Here is a 13,958-nt window from a genome sequence, read left to right on the forward strand (position 1 = left end):
AAGTGCCCTCAGCAAAATAGTATGAGCCGGCAGAGGAGTGGATTGAAGGGTAGACTTAAGTCAGGCCTCAATTCAGGGCCGCTGGACAGGGGTCAGGCAGGACCTGGAGACCAGGGGATCACCAGGACAAGGGCAAAGGGAGGTTCGGGGACAGGGCGACGGCCGGAGGCTGAAGGAGGTCGGGTGTGGGGCGATACACGCCGATGGATTTTCGCGAGCTGCGCCGGGGAGGCGCACTCACCGAGGGTGCTGAGTCACGCTGACCAGGAAAGGGCAAGAAATCGCGGTTCGCCGGAGATACGGGGATCTCCTGGCACTGGGCCCACTCTCCGGAGGTGCGGCGCGCATGCGTCTACGCGCAGGGAAAGCGGGATCAGCTCAGGTAGTGAGGAGGTACGCACGCGTCTGCGTGTGGGCTCGCACGTCCGGGGGGTGCAAGTGTGCGCATGTCCCCGCGCCGGGACGGGATAGGGGGGCAGACCGCGGAAGTCGCAGACGCCTCTACCCGCACGTCTGAGATGGACGTGTGCGCACAAGTGCGCATACTCCGGGTTGGGGCGGACTGCGCGTGCGCAGACTAGGAGACCCGAGGACGGGGAAGCCACCGCCCCCAGGAGGGTCGGAGCTCGTACTGCGTGCTTCGTGCTGTTCGCCTATTCGGCCGAGTATTATCGCTTCGGGATGTCGCCACAGACTTTTCCCTTTGAATCCACTGTTAGGTTTTTTTTTTCTTTTTCTTTCTTTTTTTTTTTTCACTGTTAGGTTTTTAAAAAGAATTTCCCCACCGCACATGGGCATGAGTTTCCAGCAGAAGAGAAAACTCTGTACTTAGTTGAGCTACAGAGCCCTACCCGCAGCTCCTAGCGTCAGTCCCTCCTTGCAGCTCTAGTACAAACACTGATCATGGTGTATTCTTTCAGCCCGACGTGAGAACCGGTTTATTTTAAGGCTAGTTCTATTTTTCGCCCTGTATTAGAATTTGCCTCTGGCCTTAGCAACACCTCGTTTCGTCTGGCTTGTCTTGAGTTGCTTCGAGCTGTTCTGCACCCTGCACATGTGGCCATGAAGGAGACTCGCTCCTTGCTCTACTGAGGCCTTGGTTCAGGTGAGAGAGAAACATACAAACACACATTCCAGCGGAGTGCTAAGTGCTGTAGTGAAAAGCAAAGCTGGGGGGAGGCTGGGCTCTGGCCCAACAGAACTGGAGAGGCCCAGGCAGGTGGGCACTGGGTGGGGGGTGGGGGTGGGAGGCCTCCTTGAGGTAGCAGGGGTGTATGGGACACCCTGGGGCCTGAGAAGGAAAGGCAGCAGCTAGGGGAGGACCAGGTTGATGGCAGTGGAGATGTAAGAACATGGTGGAATTTAAATGTGCTTGCAGATGCACTTGTAGGACTTGCTGCTTAAGTGAATGAGGAGAGTAAAGACGATCAAGAATGTCTGCCTGTGCGCTGGGTGGATGAATAGTGGCACCTCTTACCAAGATTGGGAAAGAAGGGGTTGTCTTCCCTCAAAGACTGAGTTTTACGGTCAGACTGCATCTTCTGTGCAGCCCTGGCTCCCATCCTAGCAAGGGCCTCGCCCCTAGGTGACAATAGTAAATGTTGAAATGAATGACACTCCTGAAGCAATCCTTCCTCCTCACCTAGGTCCACATCCCCAACTCAGTCCCAATATAAGCCGCATCCAGTCCGCCTCACAGACAAGCAGAGGCCTGTGCCCAGCCAGCAGACCCCTGTGGAATCATAAGGCCAGCTGTTTGTGTTACTTGCAGGAGCCTGTCCCTGGAGGTTCCTCAGACTCCCATGCACATATGGTTGGCAGCCTGACAGTCATGTTGTCCACATACATGGCTTTTTGGTAATTGAAGAGCCATCTCCAGATCAGGAAGCAGATCACAAGAGGGGTCACACAGAGCACAGAGGAACGTCCTTTCACAGCACCATGGCTGGAATGCAGTGTTTCAGCTACGCTCCTAGAGCTGGACGCCCCAGTCTCCCAGCATCCCCTGGTGGAAAAAGACGGGCACCGTCCTCATAAGGACCTCACCTACCTGTGTGTCGTCCTCCATTTCTCGGCTGAGCTAAAGCCTCCAAGGACCTTCTTGGGGCTCCGGTGAACATCTGTTCTGCTTCCATCCCCACCCACCTGGCATGGAGCTGGGGCTACGGGACTCCTGTCTCCACCACTGTTGTGAATCAGAAGTCAGGGAACGGCACCAGGTACTAGTGTTAAATGGGAACACGTTTGAATAAAATGTGTTTTTCTGTCTAGCATTTTAATGTGTCTTCCAGTGTCTTCCTTAGCATACCCACGCAACATGGCTGTTCCTAAGCAGCCTTGTCCTGAGGTGCACTTAGAAGGCTCTAGGACTAAGTCCTCATGCTCAGCTTTTAGGCATCTCAGCAGAAAGCAGCCTGAGTGGTACTTGTACGGGTAGGTTATATATTAATGCTCACTTACTCCATTATCCTAAGTTCATGAAAAAAGTTTCAATCAAATGCTGTCTTGCTGTAAATGAAAATGAGCTGAAATTCCCCTGTAACCCACCCACCTTTTGTGGTTCCCATTTTGCAATCTTTCCTTCTCCATTAGCAGGATGGCATCAGCCAGTGAGACTAGTCCTTCTTGCCCCTGTGAGGCAGGGTCTGTCTGCCACACAGTGGGTCCCTGGCAGAACTGGGGGAGATCATCCCTGCATCTGCTCCTGGAAAGGCTGGCTGGGCAGCTCACAAGCGCCCATGTTTGGTAGAATGTGTGTGTTGGCAGATCACAACCCAAGGAGAGAGTCTGCATCCTTCCAGGTGACCTCCTTCACCACGACATTGGCTCTGCCCACACAGAGACCTCTTCCAGCTTTGGCCTTCAGGAAGCTAACAGGAGAGGTGTGGTAGGTTGTCCTGCTTTCTGCCCACCCACCCCAGCTCATCCTAATACCCCCAGTGGTATTACCCTTGCAAGGGCTCAGAATCAGATGACAGGCCGACCTAAACGTACTTGGGTGCAGCTTTTCAAAGTAATGAACCAGACAGGGCTGCTGACATGGTATCTGCTGCAGTTCATTTTCAACAGAGATACAAAAATTATTAAATGTATATTTTAATAAAGCCAATAGTTATTTTACTTATAGGAGCTTTAAAAGTAAGATACAAAATGTAGAGTTCCAGTTTGGAAGCGCTGTAACTAGTCACACGAGCAACGCAGCCACGCCTGGCCACACAAAGGACACACACACACACACGCACACACATGCGCTTTGGCGAGACCCCTCTGCCGAGCGCAGCACCTGGAATTACCAGTATTCAGAGCAAGGCGGTGCTGAGAACACAGCACCTACAAGGAGACCACACAAACAGCTTCACACAGTCTCATAGCCCATGGAGATGCAATCACAAAATGTCTTCCTTACTTGAGAAAAACAGACTGGAAAGTGACAATTAGCAATGTTGATGTCACCTGCGCTGGAGCATCAAGGACTGACCTCTGTCCAGGATGAGGTCTTTGGGGAGGCACTATTAAAACAAGAGTACTTCAGTATAACAGAACTTGAAACACAGGGTACTGTAGACACATTACTGAAGGAAATAGAAAACTATCTAACAAGTAAAACAGCCACGGACAACTTCAACAGTGATTAGTGCACACACTGTGACAGCTAACACAGACAAGAGCCACGCAGGGTTGGCGCAAAGCACGTGCCTGAAAAGTCTATGTACAAAATAGTTCTCTGTAAACATGGTGAGGTGACTGTTCAGAACCCACGGTGAAAGGATCATGAGTACAGGCAGCAATGGCATCCGCACACAGCACAAAAGACAACACCCGAGGCCTGGAAACAGCCTGGCAACACAGTACTAAAAATTCAGATGGCTGGGCTCAGACACCCTAAGGGTCCTCTATAATTAGCGTGTATACGACATATATATATATATTCTTTTTGGTATTTTTAAATATAAATTTACTTATATCCATAGAAAAATGAGAACATAACTGTGTTATTACAATCTTTGCTGGAAAAGCTTATATGGAGTTAGAAAGAATAAACCATTTATTAGTAGTTAACATATATTAAAATGGTTTAATGATTTAAGAAAATATAAAAAAAATATTAATACTGTCAAACTTTCATACCAGAAAATATTATGGATTTTTCTCAATTAGACTTTTTCAAAGATGAAATATGAAAATTTTAAATAAGTTTTATATAAAGAACTTCTGTAACCTCAATTAATATACAGTGGGGTATGCCTAGTCTATATAGATATATTTATTATTTCTCAATTTAAGCACCATTCAATTCTTCTGGATCCATTCTGGCTGGAAAAATATCCCTAAATCCACAGGATGGTATCTATTTAATAGCACGTTAACTGAAAATGAGGTTTGTTTTTTTTTTTTAAAGAAAAAACTTTTAAATTAATTCCTATCAACATCCTAATTGGTTTGTCTTGAGCCAGCTCACAATGTTACTGCAATTTCAAGTGTCTCTCTGCAGCCCCTGACCACACCTCCACGTTTGAGACTGTGTCGAAGCCTCTGGCCATGTGTGGAAGGACCTGAGGGCTGAAGGTGTAGCTTCATCCTGCACGCGGACAGCAACCAGCTGGCTCATCTCCACGCACCATAAGGGCTATGTCTCCGACATGATTTATGATCCTGCTTTTGTAAATCTGGCAGAGGCTGCACCCCCTGGGTGCTGCTGTGGGGTGGCAAGGGGCTGTCCACCTACAGAAAACCCAGGAGGTTGCTTCTGATCACAAATATTCTATACTTTGCCCAGTTCGTATAAGCTTAAATAAAGATAGTGTTGAACAAACCTCCAGCCACTCTATTTGTTATCTTAAAATATTCAATGCATTTTAGGCAGGAGATGTTTTAACTAAAAACCTATATGAAAAATAGCTATAAAATACAGTGATTGGTGTGTGGTCAGTCATCACTCAGTGTGTTAAGGAGGGGGAAGGGGAGGGTTTCAGAAGAATGGTCAGTTTTGCTCTCAGCCTTCAGGCCTGAGGCCTTCCCAACACACACAGTGGGACTACAAACTTAAGAGAGCTGTGTTTCTCAAAGTGTGGCCTGTGGCCCACCTGCATCAGAATCACCAGAGGTGCTTATTAAACTCGAAGATCCCCCAGCATCTCCCTGAGGAGGGTCAGAAAACTCCATCTTCAGCTGGCCCTCCAGGTGTCTGATGCCTCCAAAGTTTTGAGAAGCCAGGCCTTAAAGGCTTGGAGTTGCCAACCACCCCCATCCCCAAGGATCCCTGCCTGGGACAGGGGTGCACTGGTCCTCTGGGGGGCTGGTGCCAGCTAGTTAGCCCTGGGGTGGGGACACTGGCCCCAACAGCTCTGAGCAGGCAGGCAGGCTGGTCCTGGGTCAGTACTGGGGCAAGTAGGCTGGCCTGCGCTCAGCCTTCCCAGGGAAGGCCTTGAAGCCCTTGGGCGCTGCCTTGTGTGCCGGTGGGGGTGCGGGCTGCGGCGGGGTCTGCACGTAGGTGAAGGAGGCGGCGCTGCAGTCGCTGGTGGCGGCCCACACTGGGGACTGCAGCATCTGCATGGTGTCATTCCACTGGCTGCCAGGGCTGGCAACTGCATAGAGTGGTGCACTTGGGCCAGGCAGGGTGCTGGGCAGCGGGGAAGGGTGTTGCCAGGGGGCTTTGGGTGGCCACGTTTTGGTTTTGTTATCCTGAGAGACAGAAGAGGGTTCTTAGTGGCATTTCTGGCAACTGATCATCTTTTCCCACCTCCCCAGATCTCTGGTCCTTATACCCACTGAGAAAACAGGGTGAGAGCCCCAGCCCTCCCCACAGTTCTGGAGCAGCACATCTAACAGAACTCGCAACATTTCAGACAGAAATGTTCTATGTCTGCGCCATCTAGTACAGTAGCTGCTCACCGCACATGGCCAGTGCAACTGAAGAACTCGATCTTTCTTTATATTTAAGTAATTTCAATTTAAGTAGCTACATGTGGCTAATGGCTGTCATGTTAGCACAGCCCCAGAACTTCCTCTACGTGTGGCTCTGAGTCAGCTGAGATGGCTAATCATTTAGACAAAAATCACAGGAAGAAAGTTGTTCACCACAAAGAACCCCTCATTTCTTTGAGGCCCTCTTAAAAGTTAAGCTTTGGAACCTTACTCATGGTCTGTACCCACAAAGCCAGCCCTCTGTGGAGAGAGCAGGGCCCACAATACCTGGTTCACGTCCTCCACTGTGGTAAGAAGAGGCGGTGAGGGCAGCGTGCTGGTCTCCTGCTCTCCACTGCTGTGCTTCCTGAAAGAACCAAGAGCTCAGTGCAGTGGCCACCTGGCTTCCCGTCCAGCTTCTCTCTAGAGGACACCCTAGCCACTTGGCTCAGGTGTCTTCAGGCACTGGTTCTAGGTGGGGAGGCCTTGGGGCCACCGCATGCAGGGGACTAAGGTGGGTCCCCGTGGAGTGGCGCACTCAGCAGGCCATCACAGGGCTGGGCTGGGGCAGAGGTGGCGGGCATGAAGACTGGCACTGGCTGTTTCAGCTGCTGAGTCCACCAGCTCCAGCCTTTTGTTAATTTATTCAACACATACAGACTGATTGTTTACCATACACTGGGGATAGGTGACAAAAACAAAACAAAAGGCTGTTAGTTTTACTACTAACATGAAAAAATTTCTGTTATTATGTTGAATGAAAGAGGCAGGCATAGCAGGCAGAGAGCCAAGTAAACCAGTCTATCAGCGCTGCTACGTGCAGACAGCAGCCTCTGCAGAGGTGGTGCTACAAGTGCCTTTCTAGACGTCCAGTCAGCCTCTCTTTCCTGTGCCTAAAACAGAAGCCTTCAGATCTCTCCAAGGCTCAGTCCTGCTCTTCCTACAGTCCTCCGTGCCTCAGTCCACGGCACCCTCTTTCACACAGATGCTCAGGCCAAAAACTTGCGTCTCACCCTTGATTCTTCTCTCACTCACATACCCCACTGACAATTTCTCACCAGTTGCTCTAACATTTTGTTCAGCTTTCTGCTCATCAGAGGCCTCCCTGACTGCCATTCAGAACACAGAAAATCCACCTTTCCCCTCAGTTCCTGCCCTCATACCCTACTTTATTTTTCTTCATAGCACCTACTCCAAACTGACATATTTGGAATTTTTTTATCGGCCTTCCTTCAATCGAATATCAGTTTCATGAGGAAGGGGACTTTGATTTGTTTGCTGCTGTATCACCAGTGCCTGGTACATGATGGGTGCTACTGAATAAATGAAGGTGTCCCTCCCCCGCCCAAATTCAAATGCTAAAGCCCTAACTTCCAGTACCTCAGAATGTGACTGTATTTAGAGATAAGCTGTTTAAACAACTAATTAAGTTAAAATGAAGTCATTAGGGTGAGCTCCAACCCAATATGACTAGTGTCCTTATAATAAGAGAAGATTAGGACACAGACACACAGAGAGAAGACCATGTGAGGATACAGGGAAAAGACGGCCACCTGCAAGCAAAGGAGAGAGGCCTCAGAAGAAATCAACCCTGCTGACACCTTGATCTCAAGACTTCTAGCCTCCAGAACTACGAGAAAATAAATTCTTGTCGTTAAGTCCCCAGTCTGTGTTTTTTTGATATGGTTGCCCTAGCAAACAAATACAGTGTTTGTGAGAATTAAGTGAGAAAATGTACATGAATGCTTAACCCAGGGCCTGGCACAAAGAATGCACCCTAGCTTGTATCAGCAATCACTGTCATCACCAACGTAACTGCTCTGTGCATCCTACTCTGTGTGACTCAGGTACCCTTCCATCTTTATCTACCTGCTCCCCATTGCTTATCCAATGAAGCCTGACCCTGTGACACGAGGGCCATGCTACGTGGCCTCCCTGTCCCCTCCACAGCATGACTTCTGATGCCCTGGCGACCGTGCATGCTCTCTATTCCTGCCCATGTCCTTTAGAACGCCACCTCTGGGCCTCTGCTTCCTCACACCCACAACAGTCTCTGCATTTCTTTCTAAACAAATTCTTCTCTTATTTCAGGGCCCATTTTAATTTTTGTGACTACTTGTGAAAACTTCAGATCTGAATATACTATGTAACTATTTTTTTCAACTTTGAAATACCATTCAGGGGTCATTTTACCCAGTTCCACCTTTGACAAAGAAATAGAGGGTCAGAGAGGGCCAGGCCCATGTTCGGAGGTGCAAAGCCTGTTGGAGAGCCCAGTTAGAACTTGGTTGTCCTGGTCCTGCTCCTCCCACGGAAAGGGCTGCCTCCGGTAAGGCACAGACCAGCATCAGCAGACCTGGTTCTCCACAATACTCCCTGCTTGTCATACTGGTATTGTGGGCTACCACTTGCATGAGGCTGTTCTACCAGCAAAAACTCAACCCAACTTTAAGTCACCACACAAGCTTCGGCAAGACAGTACTGGAAGAGGCCCTCTGCCTCTTTCACGCACGGGTGACTGGGAGTGATGGGGCTACTGAACTTTGTAAGAGGAATAGCTGTGGTTCACATTTACAGACCCCTCTGTTCTTTGGTTTAAAATTTCTTCATACCTTCTCTGCTTGACAGCAGCAACGAGGTCAGGCCCTGAAAACATGGAGAACAAGCTGTCCCCATTGGCGGAGGACGTCTCGTCACTCGAGCTGGCCGAATCTCCCTGAGCACCCGACCAGCCGCTGTGCAGGCCATCCCTGAAAGCCAAAGAGAGAAGCTGGTTCTGGGCCTCCTGAAGCCAGCCTGGACACTGGCTGGACAGCCCGAGGCCAGCCCTCACCCCCGCCCCGGCCCTAAAACAACAGTCTTTTCCCTGTACTCATCTCACAACCCAAGAGTGGTCTCTTATCTCTCTCCTTCTTCTAAAAACTCCTCAGAAGCCTGTGGTTTATAGATGAAATTCATTTTAGACCAAACAAAAAGCTGAGATGGTCTTTAGCTGTGCAGTTATTAACCAGGTAGCAGAAAGAGATTTAAAAAAAAATTAGTCCTCAGATGTCTTTATGATGAAAATCCACAGTTCTCTCAATACACTGAACTGAAAACCTTTGGTTTTTGTAGGCTGCAAGGATCACATTCCATAAATGATACAGGTTTCATAGCCATGCTCATTTCAGCTAAAGACCGTGTTAAACATGCAATTACTTCACAAACACCACCAAATAAGATCCTTGTCTAGAGCAGAAGAGCCTGTCTCAAAAATCACCAATTTATACCAATGGTGTCTTCACAGGGACACAACATGCCACTTGGCATCCTACAGTCAGTCACAAAACTCTGACCCCCTGAGAATTTGACCATGTGCCACTCTCTCACGTGGGGGCCTAGAAATGAACTGCCTGATAAGGGTGCACAAAGGCCCCATGGGGAACACCCAGGTCCCAAACTCAGCTTCCCTCCCACATCCAGCACTCACCCTTCTGCAAAGAACTCTGGGAAAGGCCAGGTCCGATGGGCATCATCCATGGGTGGCCAATGGCCCCGGGGGTTGCCAGGGCGGCGACCGTGTTGGACTTGCCGCTTCTGCTGCATTGCTTGGCTCACTCCTGCCACATAGCGTGCAAACTCGGGGTCTGAACCCACTGTGTTAAGACAAAGGGATAAACAAGATTTGGGGCCAAACTGGCCTCTTGTTTTCTTCCCTACCTTCTGAGGATGTCTTGGTGACACACACAGTGAAAAGTGGTGACGGGCTACCAGGCTTGTGGCCCAGAGAGGGCTGCAGGATTTGCCCTGCAGTCTGCTGTGGTGAGATGGGGATTTCAGTACATGGGTCTGAAGATGGGGTATGGTGTGTACATAGGGACTGTCAGGAAGGGACATGCCTAAGACTGGGGCAGGCTGAATGTGCACAAAGACAAAACAAAGAGAGAACAAAAAGGTTTGCTTTAGCCATGACTAAATTTTAAAGACAAATGCTAGTTACTTTAAAACTTCCCAGGGACTTCCCTGGCAGTCCAGTGGTTAAGACTTCGCCTTCCAATGCAGGGGGTGCTGGTCAGGGAGTTAAAATCCCACATGCCTTGGGGCCAAAAAAACCAAAACATAAAACAGAAGCAATACTGTAACAAATTCAATAAAGACTTTAAAAATGATCCACATCAAAAAAAAAACCCAAAACAAAACAAAACAAAAAAACTTTCCAGTGTGTGGTGCTACATACTTAACAACTAAGAAAATCAGATGATGACTTCAGCCAAGAAATAAGCTGAAGGTTATAAAAGCATCAGGGTCAGATGGAGAATATCTGCCCCTCCCCCTTGGGCTCAACTCTGATCCAGTATTTTCCTGGCTATTGAAGGCAGACCTGCTAATTCAGTTTGAAGATAATAAGAGTGGTAACGAATAAGATAAAATTTTAAAATGCATTAAGAGGTAGATGGAAACGTACTGGACAGAACTGAGTAAGGATGTGCAGGGCAGTACAAGTAGGAGGAAAAACAGCATAGGAGAAATTCAGAGAAAGTCAAACAAAAAGATATGGTAGGAAAACATCTATAGGTCACAAACTGAATAGGACTCAGCAGTGTATACTTTTTAGCTTCAAGTTGGGAAAGACACTAGGGCTCAATCCCACTCTTAGCTTTTTCTCTCAGGGAGCTGCCATGTGTGCACTGCACAAAGATGCCCACACCGGGTAGAGCAGGGGCTGTGTGTGCCTGTCCAGAGGGGGCACTCTGTTCTAGCTGCCCCTGCCTGAGAGGGTGCCTTCTGTAATTCATCCATCCAGAATGCCCTTTCTTAATTTGAAAAAAGGGCTATGTAGACCTTATGCCCTTGGAGTGGAAGCTACATTAAGAACTTGAAGATCAGAAAGGCACATCCAGAAGGAAAAGCTAGTAGGATTCCTAGGCTAAAGACATAAAGGCTGTTCAGGCCTCAATAGAGATCAAAGATGAGAAAATTCTGCCAAACACCATTTATACTCTGGATTTAATTACAGGACTGTCAAAAAATGTACACACTGTTTATCAGCAATTGAGAAAACGTGCCACGCCCACCCAGCTGGTGGCAGGCAGGTGGGCTTGCTCTTCCATAGCAGGGTGGAACTGTTTGCCCTTCCCCACATCCCCAGGGGTTCCCCACACCCACTCACCCAAGGAGAGCAAGAACAAGAGAGCATGAGCAGCAGTATGAGGAATTCTGAGAAGACATACGAAAACATTTCTTTCCTTTAATAGTTAATGCTGGGTTCATTTAGTAGGGAATCTCCTCTTCTGGTGGTTATTTATATAAATATGTGCTATATTTACTTACACTATTTCACAGCCCTTGTGAATGAAATATATTTTCCACTTCCATGTACCATTTGCTAAATTAGAGGAAAAAAGTAATCGATTGCTATATATTTACCTTGCATCTACCCACCTTACCAGATTCACTTACTAATTCTGGAAATTTTTTATTAAGGAGGCTTGTTTTTTTAAATTCTATTTCCAGCAAAGAGATGTGCTCTTTAATCTACTCTTTTCTAAAGCTTATACCACTTATCTCCTTTGTTTTTGTCTTGCTACATTTGCCAGAAAGTTCAAGACAAAGTTACATGCTATTGGTGGTAGCAGTTGCCACCCTGTCTGGGTCTTGATTTTAACTGGAATGCTTTTGTTTCACTATACAAAGTACTACTTGCTACTGGTTTTTGGTAGATAAGTCTTTCATATTCAAGACATTTTCTTCTATTTATGTTTTACTTCGAGGGGTTTACTTAAGAATTGCTGGTTAAGAATTGTTTACTTAAGAATTACTTAAGAATTGTTTACTTAAGAATTGCTACTTAAGAATTGTCTTTTACCAAATGTCTTTACGGCATCTATTGCTGTATGAGTTTTTCTCATATTGGTTGAAATGACAGATTACTGTACAGGAGCAGAGTTCCTTATACTGACCTACCTTACACTGCTGAAGTAAACCAGATATAACTCCTTTGATACACTGCTAGGTTTTCTTGCATCTATCTACACTCATAAAAAGTTTTTATGGTAAAATCATGTTGGCTTCATAACTCCCTTTCCAATCTCTTCTCCTGGAATAGAACCGGGCAGGTTTTCCACTTCTTGGTGCAATTTTGGTAATGTATGTTTTATTAGGAAAAAATCCATTTTCCATTCAGTTTTTATGTATGTTGTCATCACGTCATATGTGATAATGTCTTAAAGTTCTTTTAATCTCTCCTATACCTGTAGTTATGTCTCCTTTCTCTATCCTAATCTTGTTTCTCTTTGCTCTCTCTTAATCAGCATTATAATAAATTGGTTTCTCTATTTTACTGGTCTTCTAAAGACCCTTCTTTTAGATTTATTTACAATGTCTATTATATTTTTCTTTTAAATTTAATTAGCTTTGGCTTTTACCCTTTTTTTTAAATTGAAGTATAGTTGATTTACAATATTATGTTAGTTTCAGGTGTACAACAACTTTTAGCCTTAACTAATTCCTCCTCCTAGTTTATCTTTGTTTTGTTTCTAAATTCTTTTTCTAATTTCCTAAGATAACTCTGGTGAATCTTCACACTGTCTAGGCCAGGAAAAGCTATATTCTATGAAGGCAGGAGGGTGCCTTACTACCTTTCACTGGTTCTAGAGTTTAGGCAAAAACCAATCACAGAACAGGTTATGTAATCAGGAAAAAAGCAGCCCACGAAGGGCCAGCCATTTTAGCTCCCATGAATGGGAGCCCTCTTGAACTATGGGACTTTGAGCCATTCAACTTCTCTTAGCCTCAATTCTGCCCTCTATAAAGTGAGAAAATTAGTTCCACTTACCTCATCAGACTCATTCTAACCACTGCTTCCTACCTTTGCTGGAACTGTCCAATACTTGCCATCAGACAGTGAGAAAGGGTCTTTAAAGGGGGATTAAGTCACTGCCTCATATAAGTAAGGATGTGGTAGATGGGCCCTATGAAGTCTTTGGTGATAATATTTAAGTTAAAACCCCAAGGTGGAGAGGTGGGGGCTCACATACCTGCAGGATCAAAAGGCAGAATCTCTCCCAACATCCCAAAGACTCCATCGCTTTGGTCACGGTTTGGCCAGGTGTTATTTCTAGGTCCCTGTGGCTTCTGTCCCAAAACCTCCGACATCATATTATCCATATAACTGCTCACCAGACCCAAGCTGTACAAGTCAGAACTGAGATCAGATATGCCAGGCCACTGGCCAAGGGGAGACAGACCGGCTCCAATGGGTTGTGTTGGCTGCTGGGATGAGCCGTGTACCCATTTCCCAGGAGCCCGATGCTGGGGCAGGGGCTGCTGCGGTCCAACGGGTTGGAGCAGGTGTTGGTAGTACTGGACCTGGGGTTGTTGTTGCTTTGGGGACTGCTGCTGAGGTGCCAGGCCCGGCTGGGGTGTCAGAGGTGTGTGTGCCCTAGTCTGGGGAGGCCGCGGCGGAGGGGGCACTGGCAGTGACGGCTGCTGTGGCTGCATAGCTCCTGCCTTCTGCTCAGTCACCATGGCTATGGCAGCAGAATTACGCCTTGTCACCAGTGGGGAGCCCTGATGTGACTGGCCCATGTTAAAGCCCGAAAGAAAATCTATCACCTCCTGCATTTCCTGATCGGTTGGTAAGTTCATACCCTTCTCGTCCTTGCCATCATCCCCTTGCACGAAGCTGTCATGCCTCTCCATGAGAAAACCATTGGCCATCTGATTACTGGAATTCTGAGCTGACTGTGAAGGGTCTGCAGTCCTAGGGAAATTACCAATGTTCAAAATGCTTTGTAATCTTGAATCAGTATTACTGGGCATTTTGGCCTTCTCTTCTGAACACCCAGCTATGAAGATATTTTTGGAAGGGGTATTTGGAATGGAATAATTTGTGCTGCTGCTAGAGCTGGTACATGAAGCTTTCTTGGTGAACCGGGATGTCAGTTTGGAGAAGGTCTTCTGTAGGCCACCTGAAGATTTGTTTCCATTCCCAGAAGGCAAGTCAGCCTGATTTCCAAAATCACAGATCTCCCTTTGAAGCTGGATTTGTATGCAGGGTAAAGCTTGTTCCCTAT

The 13,958-nt window shown here is 47.1% G+C and overlaps 2 protein-coding genes across 7 annotated transcripts in view; both read right to left on the reverse strand.

The window, feature by feature from the left end:
- Positions 1–406, reverse strand: part of GPI (glucose-6-phosphate isomerase) — a 29,330-nt gene extending 28,924 nt beyond the window's left edge. Inside the window, exon 1 of the mRNA XM_060289410.1 lies at positions 242–406. Within this exon, the coding sequence (XP_060145393.1) occupies positions 242–348 (107 nt within the window). The 5' untranslated portion in view covers positions 349–406. The remainder of the gene's footprint in view (positions 1–241) is intronic.
- Positions 407–3,080: 2,674 nt separating this feature from the next.
- Positions 3,081–13,958, reverse strand: part of GARRE1 (granule associated Rac and RHOG effector 1) — an 82,182-nt gene continuing 71,304 nt past the window's right edge. For all 6 annotated transcript variants that reach the window (XM_030874423.2, XM_060289405.1, XM_060289409.2 and 3 more), the window contains 5 exons: positions 12,921–13,954; positions 9,374–9,539; positions 8,517–8,654; positions 6,193–6,271; positions 3,081–5,682 (listed from right to left, as the gene is read on the reverse strand). In XM_030874423.2, the coding sequence (XP_030730283.2) occupies positions 5,374–5,682; positions 6,193–6,271; positions 8,517–8,654; positions 9,374–9,539; positions 12,921–13,954 (1,726 nt within the window). In that variant the 3' untranslated portion in view covers positions 3,081–5,373. The remainder of the gene's footprint in view (positions 5,683–6,192; positions 6,272–8,516; positions 8,655–9,373; positions 9,540–12,920; positions 13,955–13,958) is intronic.

Source organism: Globicephala melas, chromosome 19, assembly GCF_963455315.2.
Source record: "Globicephala melas chromosome 19, mGloMel1.2, whole genome shotgun sequence".
NCBI classification, from domain to species: Eukaryota; Metazoa; Chordata; class Mammalia; order Artiodactyla; family Delphinidae; genus Globicephala; species Globicephala melas.